The sequence below is a fragment of the Rhodamnia argentea genome, chromosome 1 (genome assembly GCF_020921035.1).
Source record: "Rhodamnia argentea isolate NSW1041297 chromosome 1, ASM2092103v1, whole genome shotgun sequence".
Classification (NCBI taxonomy): domain Eukaryota; kingdom Viridiplantae; phylum Streptophyta; class Magnoliopsida; order Myrtales; family Myrtaceae; genus Rhodamnia; species Rhodamnia argentea.
The window spans coordinates 11,700,080-11,717,006 of record NC_063150.1 but is presented as its reverse complement, the minus strand read 5'-3'; the positions used below and the strand labels follow the sequence as shown (position 1 = coordinate 11,717,006).

The window sequence follows — 16,927 nt, the reverse complement described above, 5'->3', positions numbered from 1 at the left end:
TGCAATTGCATCTCCCCAAAGTGAGCCAAAAAATGAACCAAATACCATTTCCATTTGACCAAGGGACTTTAAAGCCCCAATGCTCATTTCCAATGCTAAACCAAACGGGGCCAAAATGAATTGCGCGTCCATTTGAGTATGATACTGCGCGTCCATTTGAGTATGATACTTAGGCTACGTTTGGTTGCACTTTTGGAAAATGCAAAGTCATTTTTCCAAAGATCTTTTAGCGAATGTACATTTGGTGAAAGCTAATGGTGGTTGGATAACCCATTTTCATGAATATTCTGCAAAGCACATGGCAGAGGATGCACAAAGGTAGCCAAAGGAGATCCGTCAGCCGGAGGCGACCGCCGCCACAGGAGACCGCCGGCCAAACGAGGCGACAGAGCTTGTCACAACTCTCGTTGAAGCTCGGGGAAGCCCAAGCGACAAAGGTCAATGAAGTTTCACAAAACCTAGGCAAGGCCCATTGCATACATCACGACCCCAGGTCAAGGTCGTCGGGGTAGATCGACCTTAAGGGATGAGATGTCGGAGTTACGCGACCTCGGGTGAGGCGGCGCCGTGGATGCGCGACGCGGAGTAAGGCGAAGCCGAGGTTTGCAGATTTGCGGTCAAAGAACCAGATCCGGGTCGCTCGATGCTTGATCTCAATCTCGACTCTCACCAAATCAAACAAAGACAATAGCTCCGGCGAAGACAACGGCTTGATGGCCACCGTGACCCTTAATCTCAACCTTGGCAACCAGTGACCTCGCCTTGAACGAGAACCAATGAGCACAGAAAGACGTGCGGGCATTGGGAAGAAGATAAATAGTTTTTCGGGGCAAAAGTGGAACAAAAAATTATATATGGGGGCAATTTAGGAAGAAAAAAATAAATTACTTACCTTGAAACCAGCTTGCCGAGAATGTTGAAAGCCCAAGGCAGGTCCCCACCTGCTTTGGTCTTTCACCTTTGGCAATGGTTGGCTTTCCTCAAAGTGGCTAAAAAAAAAAAAATGCCAAACACTTCAACTTTTTCCCAAGGGACTTTAGAGGTCTAAAGTCCCTTGGGAAAGCTACTCCCAAACGCACCCTTAGTAGTCTACGTTTGAGTCTGAATATTACCTAAGTTTGAAGATATTAAATGCCTTGAAAATAATTGTGTTCCATACTAGTGTGACAAATATACTCTTGATGGAACTAAAATAGAGAGTATATTTGTCGCACATATAAAAGTTTGGATTTTTTTGTGACACAAAAAAGCTAGGCTATTTGTGTCACATAGGCATAATTTTGGTTTTTGGTACAAAAAAAAAAAAGGTTCAAGGTATTGTTTCATAGTGGGCATAGTTTGGTATTTGCCCTTATAAAGCATGTGGTGTCTCCCTAGGTCACAATACAATATCGACCGGTCGTCCATGACACATATAAGTATAATTTAAAAGTAATCGATCCACTATCAGGTATATCTTTTTTTCCCATATTCACTAGGAGTCCAAATTTTCTTTCGCTAGGTTTAATATGATTTCAACGAGGGGCCATTTAAGGTGGCCATCCGGTCATCATAAAATATTTCGCCCTTAATACATATTTAAATTGTTAGTGAACTGCAATGATTGCAACCTCACCCCAAAAAAAAAATTATGGCTTAAATCAAAGTAGAATTAGTTCGGATTGATAATTTGACACCGGACATGAACAGTGAAAGAGTGACATGAAAAATCAAAATTTGACCAATGAAGAGATTTAGAATCTTCTTTCCCCTTTTTTAAGAAAACAAAGGGTACCTTACACTTCTTTTCCAATCAATATAAGGGTGAGAATGACAACATTTCTGGAGCAAAAATCCGTTTGATTACGTAACTTTATTTTTCTACTTCCGAAGCATTTTTTTGCTCTAGAAGTAGAAAAATCAACTTATGATCAAAAATTGATTTCTAGAGCAGAAATGTTGCCATGCACACCCAAAATATTAACAACTTGTGTATCAACACATCAAACGATTCTGCATAAATGCAGTGGATTTTTTAGGCTTGTACATCCTGTTAATTTAATACAAATGAAAATGCCTACCTCAGCAGTATATTTTTGTCCGTTAGTGTAACATTTTAATAAAAATGGTCGAAACACGAATGCCCCCATGAGAGTGAATTTGAGCGCGACTCGATAGAAGTGAAGTTTTTTTTTTTTTTTTTTGGTAAAGGTAAGATATATATTGAGTAAAGCGCAGATTACAAAACAAACCTCCGCCGCACACCACCGGAGTGTCGCTAAAAGCGTAAGGGCAGCTCGGGTAGAAAAAGTCTAACTAGACAAGAGCCACAGAGAGGCCATCAACCGAGACCAAACCGTGGGGACTATACAAGAACCTGTACAAGAGGTTCTCGATAGAAGTGAAGTTCATCTCTAGTGCATTGGACTAAGCAATTCTTTCTTTATATGTCTACTAGAACAGACGGCTTCAATATGCATATAATCGCGTCTTCTCGAAGTTGTAGAGCCTGTAAAAAAATCATGTTTGGCTCCTAATGGCCCATCTATCTTTTTTGTTGGGATATATGGGAGTGCCGTGGTCCGTTCATGTCGATTATCTGAACCCCTTATCCTTTATGATATCTACCAAAGGTAGTTAATCTTTTTTTTTTTTTTTATTTGGTTCTATCCTATCCTATTCTATTATACAAGCCACACTTTGTGCGTTATGTGCCATGTGCAAGTTGTGAAATCATGTTTCCTCCTTACGCGTCTCCACCCCACTCCTTTCCAATGTGATAAAAGTTCACGTTCCATAAGAATGACGTTCTTTGAACAGTGAACTATATAGAACAGAGAGAAAATGACAGAGACGGATGACGCTATTTTTATCTCTTCCGAACGTCAAACGGACGAACGACCTCTCGAGGGACTGCAACGGGAAGATTTAATCTGTGGAAACCCGCAATACATTCCATTGTGTAACGTACTTCTCCGATCTGCGATTCAAGATGGTGATGGACATGTTATTTACATGTAATCCTCTACGTATGTATTGGGTTGCATTCCCTTCATTTTTTAACAGCAATGAAGTTCCATACGGTCAAACAAAACCTCTCCATTCCCAAGAATATCACATAAGCGACCACCCACGTTCACGCTTGTAATTCATCTATCTGGGATATGGAACAATAGCCATTTTTCTGTTGCATCATTCGATCTCAACATTGCCTACGAGAATACCATTTCCCACCAGCGCGGCGACGGCAAGACTAACCGATCTTCTCTAGCTACCTCACTAGCTAATTACATACATACATAAAGTGATTGTCACACAAGAATGCCTCAGACCAGTTAAAATAAATCAATACATGCGTGATCCATCCGAACGAGCCGTGCATGCATGCATCCGATGCATGTGAACTCACCCTATCTCAATCACCAGATTACACGAGTCTCACGTGAGATCCACGATGTCGAAAGGCCGAGATGAAATGAACTTTCTGCAAACTCTCTAGCCTTGTTACTCTCTTTCATTTGCTTTGCAGTCCTCTCTCGGAGCAGGAATACATATGCAATGTCATTGTCTCCGACTGTGAGGGCTGTAGGCATATGAAGGCCGAGGGTCATGTCCCATTCAAGAAAGATTCTCCCTCCGTACAACTGGTGGATGAACTCTAGTAGGCAGAGTCATTTTGTCTTTCTTCAGCTTTTTCAGTGTTTTATTTCCCTTCTTTTTCTTTACTTGGGGGAGACGACAGCCCCAAGAGTACATGTGTTTAAAGTCACTGGGCTCTTTATTTCAACTTATTTTCCTACAAAATTTTCAAAATATTATTCAAATTTTTGAAATGAAATATCATGGAAATGTGCATCGGGATTCACGTGTCAATATTTGAAATTTTTGTATTTTTACGAAAATTTCAAGTGTTTCAGATTCTAAAATTATCAAATTGCCCGTGTCACGAAAATTTGATGAAGCATAAGGTGAATAGTAAAAGTCTATAGAGATGGTTCGACAAAAATATAATGTGGAGAGACCTATTAACTTCTTATACATATGAAAGAAAGGGAAAATATGGAATACCATCTCTAAAGCAGATCTTTTATCCAAACTAGATTCTTGACCAATTTGATTTCCGATTTCGACTCAGTAATTGATGACACTAATTGATGCAAAGCCACTTCTTGCAATGTTTATTCCTAATTGGAAGTAATATACAGTTTTCTAACTGTCTAATTTGGTGAAAAACTTCGTAAAACACGTAGCGTTTCGGACAGAAAAAAAAAAAAAACCTCCATCATGACAGCATTATTTGCGATTTGATAAAGGTCAACTTTGCCATTCTAGGGATACACTACATACAGGCCATTATTTCCCCATCAAAGACAGCTGCACATCTCTGACGTCTAAATTGAAGATGGTGTAACCAGAGAAAGTTCTGAGCCAGAATTTTATCAAAAATTTACTAGATGAATTGAAATATAGGTGGTGGGGTTGCTTTCAAGGAAAGAACAAAAGAAAAAGAAAAAAGAATGAGCTTGACCCATCGTCGAGAGCTTTTGTTAGATACTCCCAATCTATGTTAGTTCATTTTATACAAGCCGTTTATATCATATAAGCCTCACATCCTAATATGAACTCCTAGATGATCTGACAGGACTCGGCGTGATCTAACACCTCACTTGGAATGTGCTAACATCAGTCAGAGAACCTAATAGTGTCCCCTATCTATCTTTGTGTAAAGATGTGCCTTTCGTGTCTGCTTTTATTGGAAACATTGGGTCTGGAGATGTCCTCTTTTTAAGTTTCTACTTTCTTTTTTCCGTCCCTTTTGACTTCGTCCTCGTTACAGCACAAGGAATGAGACTAGGAATGTCACGTTCGGCCTGGTTGTCTCCCTGTGGTATTGTCTTTATGGCAATACATTGATCAGATTTGACTCCTGGATGTGCTGAAAACGACGACCACCCAACTATTTCGTGCTCCACATGGAAGCTCTTTATTTCCCATCTTTCCAACGAAAGAAACATCAGCAATGTGAAAAGAAGAGAAGGTTGAATACTATGGAGTTATATTAGCTTTGTTTCGAATGTGTCTGGAGTTAAATTTGTTGACAAGGATTTCAACACAGCCATTGTGCTGTCGTGGTGATATTATTTTGAAAAGAATAAGGAAATCCATCTCCAATACATGTCTCCGGCAATCGCCCCTTCCAAATTAGGTTACCACCGGCAACGGATGACGACTCTCGCCTCTATGTCATGCAAATTTTAGTCAAGTAGTACAATCCTAAATGAAACTATGTTCACTAGCTGATGTATCATGTGTGTATTGTTATTGGGAGACAGGGACATCCTATAGTTAGGTCAATTGGGGTTAGGAAAATTATCCAAAAAGCCCTAAACTTATTGTATTTTAATCAATTCAGTATTAAATCTTTCAAATTTATCAATTAAGTTTTAAACCTTTTGACACTTTTTCAATGAAGTTCATCCGACTGATTTTAAATGGAAATCAACAACTTGGATATCAATGGTGCCACGTTGGATGGTCGAAGTTAATGTGGATATTTTTTTATAATTTTTTTAAGAGGTTCGAATTTTTTTTTTTTTTTTTGCAATTTTTCTTTCTTTTCCATTTTTTATATCTTGTTCGACGAAGGTCATCAGTCACAAGAGAGGGCCGGTGACCCTCGTCGGCCACTGGGCAAGGACTGCAAAGCTATTGCCGATCATAGGCGAGGGTCGCAGTTCTCGCAAGGTTCGGGTGAGGGCCACAATCTTCACTCGGTAGTTGATGAGGGTCGGCTAGCCCTAGCCGGACTTGATAGAAGGAAAAAATGAAAAGAAAGAAAAAAAGAAATCAATTTTTCTTAGAAACATATATCATAAAAATTATACACATCAATGCCAACCGTGCTATATAAAACATCCGACATTACATCAATAATTTTCGGGCGGGTCGGATGGACAAGGTTTAGGACTCAATTAGCAAAATCGAAAGGTTTATGATTGAATTAGCCAAAATGCAACAAATTTAGAACTTTGGGGACAATATCTCCATTTGGGCTTGTAGTGTATAGTTTTGTAGTCTCTACTCGATGATCAAACTATGGCCTTACCTATTCCACCAAAAAAAAAAAAAAAAAAAAGAGGAGAGCATATATAGAGGATTAACGACGATAAGAGCTACGTATTGAATGTCTGTCCCCTGAGGCAAGCAATGTTCAGTAGAGAAGATAATGTCCATCACTTTGAGGGCGTTGCTTGAAGTACCATGGTGGAATCAACATAACTGCTATCCTCGAAAGTGTGCAATAGGTATGTACTTCGATGAAAAAACAAAACGTTTTCACCATATTGATTGAGGTTAATTCAATAACACGCCAGCCTCCTCTGGCGTCAAATGCCCGGACCATCTGGCCAAAATGTACCGAATTTTCGCTCTCCTCGAAGCGTACCCAGTATTCTACAGAATATGGGCATAACACTAGTCTCCTTGCGCAATATGCAACAATGAAACCGACCCCTTCTCTAGCTAAACAATATCAGGGGCTTATTGTATTACAAAGACAACATTGACATCTTATGAGCACCTCACGCAGAAAATTTAACTGCGAACTAATAAATTAGTGTCATTCTTGAAGAGGCGCATTTCTACATGAACTACATATGTATTATTGTACTGACTGCAAGTGTGACTGTATGATGCAGGGATTTGCAGTCTCGGTTATGTGTTGTGATACAAGGGCGAGGTATATTTCTACATGAGTTACATATGTGTGCGTGAAAAATGTAGGTATCATATGGCATATACATGTATTATTGTGTGCGCAAGTGGCAAGACTATGACGATACAGGGACTTTGCAGCAGATATCAAAGATATCATCTAGAGGGGCATGATCGCCAGTACCTTCATCTTTCCTAGCATATAACAGTTGCTTGCCCTTGAAGACAAGCATTCCACCCTGGCACAAGAAATACAAACCAATTTTAAGCATGACACCCAAGAAATTAATGTACACGTCTACAGTTTGGTTGATCCAACCTGTTGCAGAACACTACTTCGGTCATCAGGGGTGGCTCCGATGGTATAATTCTTCGCAGCTTTCTGAATTGAATCAAACCTGGAAAAGACCTTTGCCTGTCACACAAGAAAAGGTGAGCTGCATATTGTGAATAAAAGCTTCATATGACAGGAAGAGGTTGAACAGAGAAGCAAGAAGTAAGCTGAGGCTTACACTTGCTGGATTGAAGAATGTGCGGCCGAGACCATAGTACAAGCCCAGAACATCATACGACTGAAGTATAGAAACATGGAAAGGTTAGCAAAAGCTAAAAGAGAATATTCTAATCGATGCGCTCATACTTACCTTGCGATCAGGATCAGCATACAGGCAATCGGTCGGAAAGGGTAACTGAGTTTTGTGACACAAGAAAAAGCAGGTTAGCTGAGGAGATCATCTGGAGTAAATGGCAGATAAGTGCACAGAATACTTAATAAAGTATGCAGACAGAGTCAATATTCTCCTACTGATCTAAGACGGTTGCATTCTCCTCAGGCATATCTAATTTCTACTGCTCTTTACTCTTTAAAGATAGCCAATCCACATGAGACCAGAACCCAATTCTCGTGATGTCATATATTATGTGAGGCCAAGAATCCAAAGAACAGACATGGCAAGTGTAACTAGAAATTGTTTGGACCAAACTATAGCATTCAAGAAAGGGTAGAGGCTTGGTTCTGATGTAACATCTTCTGTTATTCTCAAAAAGGAACTGAAGAGAACAAGCTTTCTCATAGGAAATACATGATTATGAAGAGTCACTTACAGTCTGCCCAAATCAGAAGAGACGCCACATACCAATGTTAAAATCAGGTGTCCAATGTTCGTTACACAAGAATCAGTTGCGGCTCCTCATGTTGTTGAAATGACCCCACTCAACTTAAATTTGTTTTCATTAACACCTGTAACATTTTTTTTTACTATTTACCAATTTCACCCAACATTTCTTAGCAGTTGACCCCACTAATATTTTCAAACAACAAATTTCACCCTGATGTATCTACAGAAACCAACAAACCAAAGAAAAGAAAAAAAAACTAGTCAGACGCTTAAACCAAAAAGATTTCATCAGAGATTTGGATTCCTTAGGCAGATTATGCAGTTATTATCGATTTAACTCAAGCCCCTGCAAATGTTGTGGCTAGAGTTTTTATGTGATTATATTTCAAAGATATTCTTGGTTCGCTTCTAGTATGTTTATATATCATATTATGTGATTATATGATGATTCGACATTGGCCATGCACAAGTGTTGTGATCCGCGTTTGATGCAAACGAGAGTATTGACCATTGAAATACACAAAATTATGGATGAAAACATCAACTTCAAAAGTGGGAGCTAAAAAACAATATTATACCCGCGTTTGATGCAAACGAGAGTATTGACCATTGAAATACACAAAATTATGGATGAAAACATCAACTTCAAAAGTGGGAGCTAAAAAACAATATTATCTCTTAATGTGTATTTACTTTTTCATCCGATGAAACAATTTTCCTTTCTATTTGCGCCCCCACTTGCAAAAATCCCTTGCAAGTGAACCACTCATGTACGAGGGAACCAAATATTCAGAAAACATTAAATTTAAGAGAGAATGAAAGTGAGACAAACGTGGACATCGTACTCAGTAGAAACCTCTCCTATCATACCTTCCCTGTGTGTCACACCAGATTAGCCAGGAAGAAGAGCAAGAAATGAGATGAGATGTAAGACCTGTAAAAATTTGTAGAGCACATACTTTCTTACATTCAAGGACAATCCAAGATTCTTTCTTAGTTGGGGCAAGCTGAAATATTTGTACAAAAGTTATCCACATGTTCAGGAAATGTGCACCTTTTAAAAAAATTATGCATGGTGCTTTAGCTTCTCTGTTAACCTTACTCAGCAAAAAGAGAAAATGATAATTTTTTTGGGACAAATTTAATCTGAATGAACTAGTCATCTGTTCCCTCTTTCTACAAAATAAAAGCAGCCCAATTAGAGAAGTTTTAAGAGCAATGTTAATTCAAGGTGTATTAAGAAGACAGTGAGTGCAATCATACTTTAAATTGAGCAAAATACTAGGGCCTGGGCAGTCATGTCAAATGGCAAACTCACAAGCTTCTAGGTCATATTGTGTAAGCTGGGTAAAATTCCTACGGATGCACTAGCATATGATAATAAGGGAACTTCACTAGACATTGCATGGACCGGGCAGGCAGGGGCCACGCGAATTAATCAAAGATCTACCTGGTTTCCACAAAATGTCTTTTTTCATATCCAAATCTGTAACTATAAGATAATCAACACAATAATACTTCAATGCAGCAATTTTCATTTTAAAAAAGGAAGTTTGCACACTCTGACTTTAATCAGGCCACAATTTGAGCTTTGGAACCCAAGCCCGAGCTCGAAATGTCAATTGAAGTATGACCTACAGGCCATTTGAACAGCCCAACATCTCACTTGTAGTAGAGTGGACTGCTCATATCTCCAAAATTGAAGGTTGGGTTAGGGCATCAATAAAACAAAGAGGAATGCATGAAGCTAGGGATGAATTCCCAGATTAGACCTTCTACTTTAGAATGTTATCAGAAGGACCTCAATGTTCCGCTAGACCAACATTTTCCCAGGGATGTATTCCTCTTTCAGTAGAGTTCGTTGAATTCATTGATTGTCAAAAAATGGCTGCAACGGAGTTTCTCACATTCGTATGTTCAGTCTTTAGTTTTAAAGACTTTCAAGAAGCATGAAAGTCCATAGTCTTAAACACTTGCAAGATGCATGAAGTTTCCATCTACTTGGTAGAAAAAAAAGTCAACTGCTTTACGAACAAATATAAGTTTCTTAAATCAAACAAGTGGGAGCAATTAAAGGTGATTTGGGGCTTTAAAAAGAATGATTTGAAATTCTTCAGCCTAATTTTGTTTCTTAAGACACCCCAACTTATCAGCTAAGAGCTGGACCTTTCTCCATTGACTATAGGGACGATGCCAAACATGTTAGACACGTTTAAAGGTGAGAAGTGAGGGCTGTCCCACAGTAGGTTTCACATCAATGTTGGGGCAATGTTAATGTCTGCTTTGAAGCTTTTCAATCTCAAGTTTCAATTATTGAAACCCGACAAAAGTTCAGGTCTTTCATGTAATTTCCGGTAAAATTCTCATGTGGTACATGAGTCATCAAAATGTTTCAAAGCACCTCAAATCTTGAACTGCAGAAGAAATGAAGCCCCCTATGCTGAAGCATGAGTGACAAATCAAATGCCTTAGCTTAAAAACATTGATGTCCTCATTATGATTTTGTTTCTCTATTTTTCGGATAACAATATGGTTTCATTAAAAAGATGCTTAATAACTAACCATAAGATGATGGAGAAATTAAACCTCAAAGTCATTCTTTGCCAATTATCACAAATTATTCATCAAGCTTATGAAGGAGCACTGCTCAGCAAATTTCCGGTGAAATATCTAAGCAAGCAAAGGAAAATTAAACAAAAAGAGTATTCCCAAAAGAGATATTTCTTATCATCCAATTGCAGTGCCATTAGAATGAATATGTGATGAGTCATACTCATAGTAACTCCAGGGCTTCATACATATACGCTGATGGAAAGTATTTCTGCAATTAAAAGAAAGAGAAGGCACCCGTTCGGCAAGAATGCGAGCTTTATCAGGAGTTCCAACACCGACAGCGATCAATTTCACACCAGCGGAGTCGAATTTGGCCTTTGATTCTTTTAAAGATGAAGCAAGCTCCCAACTTGAAAAGAACAAACACAAGGGATGAACCATAGCAGAATCTCAGCTATCCAATTTTGCAGTGATAGCCAGAAACGAGCAACACTTACCAGCAGATACATCCAAAGTGTCTCAACATTGCTACAACAGCCACTCCCTAGAAGGAAATTAACTGTCAGACATTGGAGACAGCACTGGTCCTTGATAAAAAAGCTAATATGAAGAAAAAGTGGCAAAGAAGATGTCTGTCCGAGTGAGTCTAAAAAGAAGCAGTTGCAGCTGCTGCATCATATACTGTTTTCCATCAGCTCCTCCAGCAATGCAAATTGAAAAGTTCGACACACAGAACTAATTCATTTACTTCGGGGACTTCCCCAACAAGACAAAAATTTGAGCACCGGCTGCTTCTTTTTACTAACTGCTATGACGAACTAGCATGCTGCGAATTGATTAAAGCATAGGAATGGTGGGGCAGTCTCAGATTCTTATCTCATACTATCCCATGAACACTACAACAGGGAATAATTCCATTAGAAGGGGTCTTTGACACCCAACTGTCAGGACATCATAGCCAACAAGAAGATGTTTTCCGAGACGGCATGCTCCATTGTGAAACCATTGGCGGGCAAAGTATGCATCCATTTAGACACACTTTGTTCTAAGTTCAAGTATATCATGCAGAAAGTAGCTCATAATCTTTTTGTGGGTCGAATTAGCTCATAGTTGGCAAACGCCAGTGTATCATCTCCAGCATGAGGCAATTGCAAGGGGAAGTTCAGACGAGAAATGGACAAACTAATAAAGAAGAGACGAGAATAACTTTGTCCCCAAGTGGAAAGAAAAAAATCAGTGGGTACAAAACGACGAATGAATAGAAACCTCGTTCTGGTCCCAGAGATCCCTGAACAGCACGGGCTCACCGGCGGCAGTGAAAATGCGAACATCGCCGAGGACGTCGCTGATGTCGGGACCGATTTCGGAGGCGGAAGCTCTAGCGACGACCCGCGACTGGACCATGTCGCTCCGGCTAGCGAGCCCTCGGGAACGAACCGAAGCGACGGCCGAAGGAGTGCAAACGAGTGGAGCAGCACGAGTGGAGGGAAGTCGAGACCCGGGTTTTGGAGGAGAGGGCAAGAGGGTTTGTGGAAAGCGTAGGCCTTGAGAAGAAATCGACGACGCCATAGCCACGGGGGTTCTCGTCCTCACCTTCGATTCGAACGAGGAACGACAAATTTGTGGGATGCAATGCACGCACGTGGGGCAAACCGTCTGCCCTTCGTCACGTGATAATAAAATGGGATACTATCATTTCAATTTGGTCCGCTCGCCGGACACTCCACGACGCGCCGTGATCTTCCGGTGGCTGCATCCCGATTCCGGGTAATATTCCAAAGCATGAGGAGGGTGGCTAATAGTACTTCCAATGTCGTCGTCCTCTTCTTCGTCAAAGTTCGAGAATGGCAAATAAGAGCCGATCGGCGACTCCGGTCTTTCTGAGGCCATTGCCATTAGTCTCCATTTATGACAGCACCAATAGCACATGATCATTAGGCTGATTTTGTCGATTCTGTATTCGGTTTAGCGATCAGGTGATGTCCGAAACGTTTTGCGCAATTTCCTCCCAAACGTATGTGCGACCTGTCTCAGGTTTCGCATCCTCTTCTGTGTGCTGCTCTTAGATTTCAATACCAGCAATCGCTATGGGGGAGGGTCAGTAGTGAAAGTCTGCACAACAAACTTGAACCCAACAAGGAAAACACTGGCAATTCCATACACTCCCGGTTGGCTTTGGCAATCTGCATTTTTACAATCCTCACCATGTTTCACCGGGCAAACCACAGAACTTCGAAGTCGAAGCATCTGACTATCCAGAAAATCCACCATAATCACGCAATCAATACCAACCCCGATTGTACAATCAACATCAGCGGCTATCGATAATCGAAATATTACGCTGGCATCTAACGAGCATCCCGTGAATTATAGTAGCTGAAAGATCATTCTTGTAGATACATATTTCTACAAGAAGTATGTGTTGTCATACAAGTGTGTGAGTGTACGTGTGTGTACATATGTGTAGAAACAACTTCATGATACTGGGACTCTGCAGCAGATATCCAAAATATCATCTAGAGGGGCATGATCTCCGGTCCCTTCGTCTTTCCGGGCATATAACAATTCCTTACCCTTGAAGACAAACATCCCACCCTGGCAAACGAATGTGTAAAAAACTTTTCTTTCGAGCAAATCACCATGAAAATTTAATGACCTGCACATTTTACAGTCTGTCTGATCCAACCTGTTGCAGGACACTACTGCGGTCATCTGGAGTCGCTTCGATTGTGTAGTTCTTCACAGCTTTCTGAAGAGCATCGAACCTGGAAAAGACCTTTGCCTGCCATAAAAGAAGCAAGTGAGCCGAATGTTATATTTCAAAGCTTCGTTTTGATGGGAAGAGATTCAAAGGAGAGACAGGAGTAAACAGTAACAGAATCTTACGCTTGCTGGATTGAAGAATGTGCGGCCAAGACCATAATACAAGCCCAGAATATCATACGACTAAAGTTGAAAAACAGGAAAAGGGTTAGAAAAAACTGAAAGAGGATTCTCTGACAGATAAGCTCATTAAGGTAACATGTTCACCTTGTGCTCGGGATCAGCATAAAGGCAATCCATCGGGAATGGTAACTGAGATATGTGACACAAAGAATAGTCAGCTCAGCTCAAATGATCATAGGGATCAAACGGTAGATTAATCCAAAACTCTTCTCTAAAATGCAGTATCTGTTCTCTATGAACCTAGCTTTCAATGATTATACTAATCAGATAGCATGCAAGTTTAGATGGTCGGCTGAGTTAATAAAAATTGCAATTTCCTAGAAAGAACATAAAGAGGGTGAGCTGTCTCATCCAAAAATTTGAGCATGTTAGTGCATCTAAGTGAGAAGGGACGCCAGAGACCTAAAGTAAAATCAGGCCTCCAACATCGATGTTACGCGACAACATAACGACATAACATCCATCAAGCACATAGTTGCTGTATGTTCAGCATAGGCATCAATTAAAAGAACCTTTACCATCATTTTCGAAAATACTTCAGACCAGGTTCGCCATTAACAGGAGAAAGTTGAGAAAATAAATAAGATAGCCTGGTCCACTGATAAAAATTTCCTAGACCATGCATTCTTCCGTGCCCTGCTTTGTTTGATAGGGTAAATATGTGGACATGAGTAGCCATCTCAAATGGCGTACTCACAAACTCAAGTAATGACATACCATGTAAGCTGGTCAAATCCATTGCAAAAATAACGGCATCCCACCTGTCAGCTGAGTGGTGGACTCCCAATATCGCCACATGTGAAAGAGTGGATGAATACAAGAAAGGGAAATTGCATGAAGCTTGGGGTAAATTTCAAAATAGACCTTATGCTTTTAAATGATATACCATGGACCTTAAGGTTGCATGACATCCCCATCTCCTAGATTAAAATTAGCTGAAATTCTTACACAAGAATCTGAAACTTAAGTTCAATAAGGAAGAGATTAAATGTTTGTGGGAGTTTCAAAGGAAAGATTTGAAATCCTTTCGTCACCCCCAGTTTCTTCAGATGCCCCAGCTCATAAAAGAAGCTGGACCTTTTGCATGGACCAGAAGGGACATGTTGTGCATCTCAGATGCATTTGATGTATGAGAACCAATAGTTTTGATGGTAGACCGGACATTGATATACAGTAAGATTAAATTCTCTTTTAGTAACTTTTCAAAGTTGAAGGTTCAATTCATGACGCACATCCAAAACTTACGGTCTGTCATGTGGAAGAGTATAAATGCTAATTTTCCATTTGCCAAAAAGGAACAATGCTCTGTGCATGGTAATTATTTAATATGATTATGAAATTTTACATCCCTTTGGAGAAACCATGTCACCACAGATGATCCATTCTGAAACTTCTGGTCTGTCATTTGTCACGACAATGACTGGGGATCCATTTTAAAGTTAGCTATCCTCCTTTTTCTCGATCTTAATTCACATAGAACCATAAACAGAGAAATTTCAACCACTTAGCAGATAACTAGTGAAATGTCTAAACACTGGAAAAGTAAATGGAGCCAATTTGAGTAACAAGGAGAGCTCATGCTGACGCAAAGGACTATTCCGAAAAAAAGGCCATCTTTTCTTATCATTCATTTGCTGTGGTATTATAATGAATATTTTAAGGTCACGCACGTTATATATCATCTAGTTGAAACATTATGGTAGAGTTCCACTTAGTGTCAAGGATTCAGACATTTCAATTTCTTTAAGTTCTGAGTGAAAGAGGTTAGGTTCTCTCATTCAAAGATGTATTTCCCAATGACAAGAATCAAAAGGAAGAAAGGGTACCCGTTCAGCAAGAATGTGAGCTTTATCAGGAGTCCCAACACCAACAGCAATCAATTTCACACCAGCAGAGTCGAACTTGGCTTTCGACTCTTTTAAAGCCAAAGCGAGCTCCCAGCTTATGGAAAAAGAACAAGCACAACAAGCGGTGAGCCACAGCATAATCCCAGCTATCCACACTTGCAATAATAGTCAGCAGTGAAGAAACAACAGTTACCAGCAAGGACAACCAAAGTGTCTCAACAGCGCCACAACAGCCATTCCCTTCCAAAGAAAAAAATGAACTGTGAGCTATCATAACGACCATCATTCACCGGATCAAGCAAGAAGACACTCACAAGAAAAACAAAGCATGTAAGACAGAATCAGGTCTGTGGGAGAAGACAAATTCCAAGTGAAGTTCATGAAAAGATGCCTAAATCCGAAGACCCAAATGCCTGAATCAACCACTGTTCCACACCAGCTCCTCTTGGCAAACCAAATTGTAAACGAACAGTAACAAACAGAATTCGTGCAGTAACCTCTGGGAGTATTCCCTCTCTGATTCTTTTTGTGAAACCCACATCACAACAAAATCAGTTGGACCACCAGTTTCTAGTTCTTTCTAAGCTCTATAATGAAGTAGACTAGCTTGATAAGATACAGGAAAAATATGAATGGACGGCCAGTCTCATCGTCTCATCCCACACTACTCCATCAACAGGGAATAGTTCCCAGAAGCTTAAGAAGAATGCCCCAATCTTTAGAACAATAAACCAACAGAATGTTTCCCGACACTAATCAACAAGACATGGTTTGTGCTATAAGCAAATAGATCACACAACGAGATACAGGAAGCATATGAACGGACGGCCGGTCTCATCCTCTCATCCCACACTACTCAAGCAACAGGGAATAGTTCCCAGAAGCTTAAGAAGAATGTCCCAATCTTTAGAACAATAAACCAACGGAATGTTTCCCGATGCTAATCAACGAGACAAAGTTTGAGCTATAAGCAATTACATCACACAAAGCTCATAATTAATGAACATCAGAATATCATTCAAGCTATGAGGCAATTGCAAATAAGAAAAGGGAAAAAAAAGCTAATCGGAATTAAGTTAAAAAAAAAAGAAGAAGGAAGAATAAAAACCTCATTTTGGTCCCAGAGATCCTTGAACATCACGGGCTGGCCAGAGGCAGTGAAAATGCAAACATCCCCAAGAGCGTCGCTGCTGTCGGGACTGATTCCGGAGGCGGAGGCTCTTACGATGACACGCGACCAGGCTACGCCACTCCGGCTGGCGAATTCTCGAGAGCGAATCGAAGCGGCAGTGAAAGGAGAGCGGACGAGTGAAGTAGTAGCAGAAGAAGAAGGCGGAACGAGAAGTTGAGACCTGGGTTTCGGCGGGGAAAGCGAGAGAGATTGTGGAATTCGCAAGTGTCCTGGAGAAATCGAGGACGCCATGGCCACGAGGTTTCGAGTTCTCGCCCTTCGAAGCCTGTTCGATCGAGGAAGAGGAAGAACACTCGCGAACGTATCACAGGTTCGTGTTTGTTTGTTTTTGGTTTCTTTTTCCTTTTCGGTTTTCCGTTAATTAACGACTTTTTAGAGGCGCGAGAAATTCCTCGGACAATATGTTTTTCTTTAATTTTTTTTTTTTATTTTTTATTTTTATTTTTGGTTGGACGTTGATGCTAATTAAATTCGTGATTAAGGGATGATGTATTTGACAAAACAAAAGAGGAAATTCTCATGTTTAATTTTCTAGCGATGGAATTTTATTGTACTTTATTTAGAAGCTTATTTCTTTA

At 40.1% G+C, this 16,927-nt stretch overlaps 2 protein-coding genes across 2 annotated transcripts; both read right to left on the bottom strand.

Annotated features, from left to right (window-relative positions):
* Nucleotides 1–6,585: 6,585 nt before the first annotated feature.
* On the bottom strand, nucleotides 6,586–12,040 carry LOC115730258 (thioredoxin-like protein AAED1, chloroplastic). The gene is made up of 7 exons (XM_030660870.2): nucleotides 11,631–12,040; nucleotides 10,862–10,908; nucleotides 10,659–10,773; nucleotides 7,338–7,382; nucleotides 7,206–7,265; nucleotides 7,013–7,108; nucleotides 6,586–6,932 (listed from the first exon to the last, which is right to left on the bottom strand). The coding sequence occupies exons 1-7, from the start codon at nucleotides 11,931–11,933 to the stop codon at nucleotides 6,810–6,812; spliced, it is 789 nt and encodes a 262-aa protein (XP_030516730.2). The 5' UTR covers nucleotides 11,934–12,040; the 3' UTR covers nucleotides 6,586–6,809.
* A 578-nt stretch (nucleotides 12,041–12,618) lies between these two features.
* Nucleotides 12,619–16,672, bottom strand: LOC115747062 (thioredoxin-like protein AAED1, chloroplastic). The gene is made up of 8 exons (XM_048280458.1): nucleotides 16,266–16,672; nucleotides 15,351–15,397; nucleotides 15,137–15,251; nucleotides 13,395–13,439; nucleotides 13,251–13,310; nucleotides 13,051–13,146; nucleotides 12,838–12,959; nucleotides 12,619–12,779 (listed from the first exon to the last, which is right to left on the bottom strand). Exons 1-7 carry the CDS (start codon nucleotides 16,578–16,580, stop codon nucleotides 12,840–12,842), a joined length of 798 nt encoding a protein of 265 aa, XP_048136415.1. The 5' UTR covers nucleotides 16,581–16,672; the 3' UTR covers nucleotides 12,619–12,779; nucleotides 12,838–12,839.
* Nucleotides 16,673–16,927: the final 255 nt, after the last annotated feature.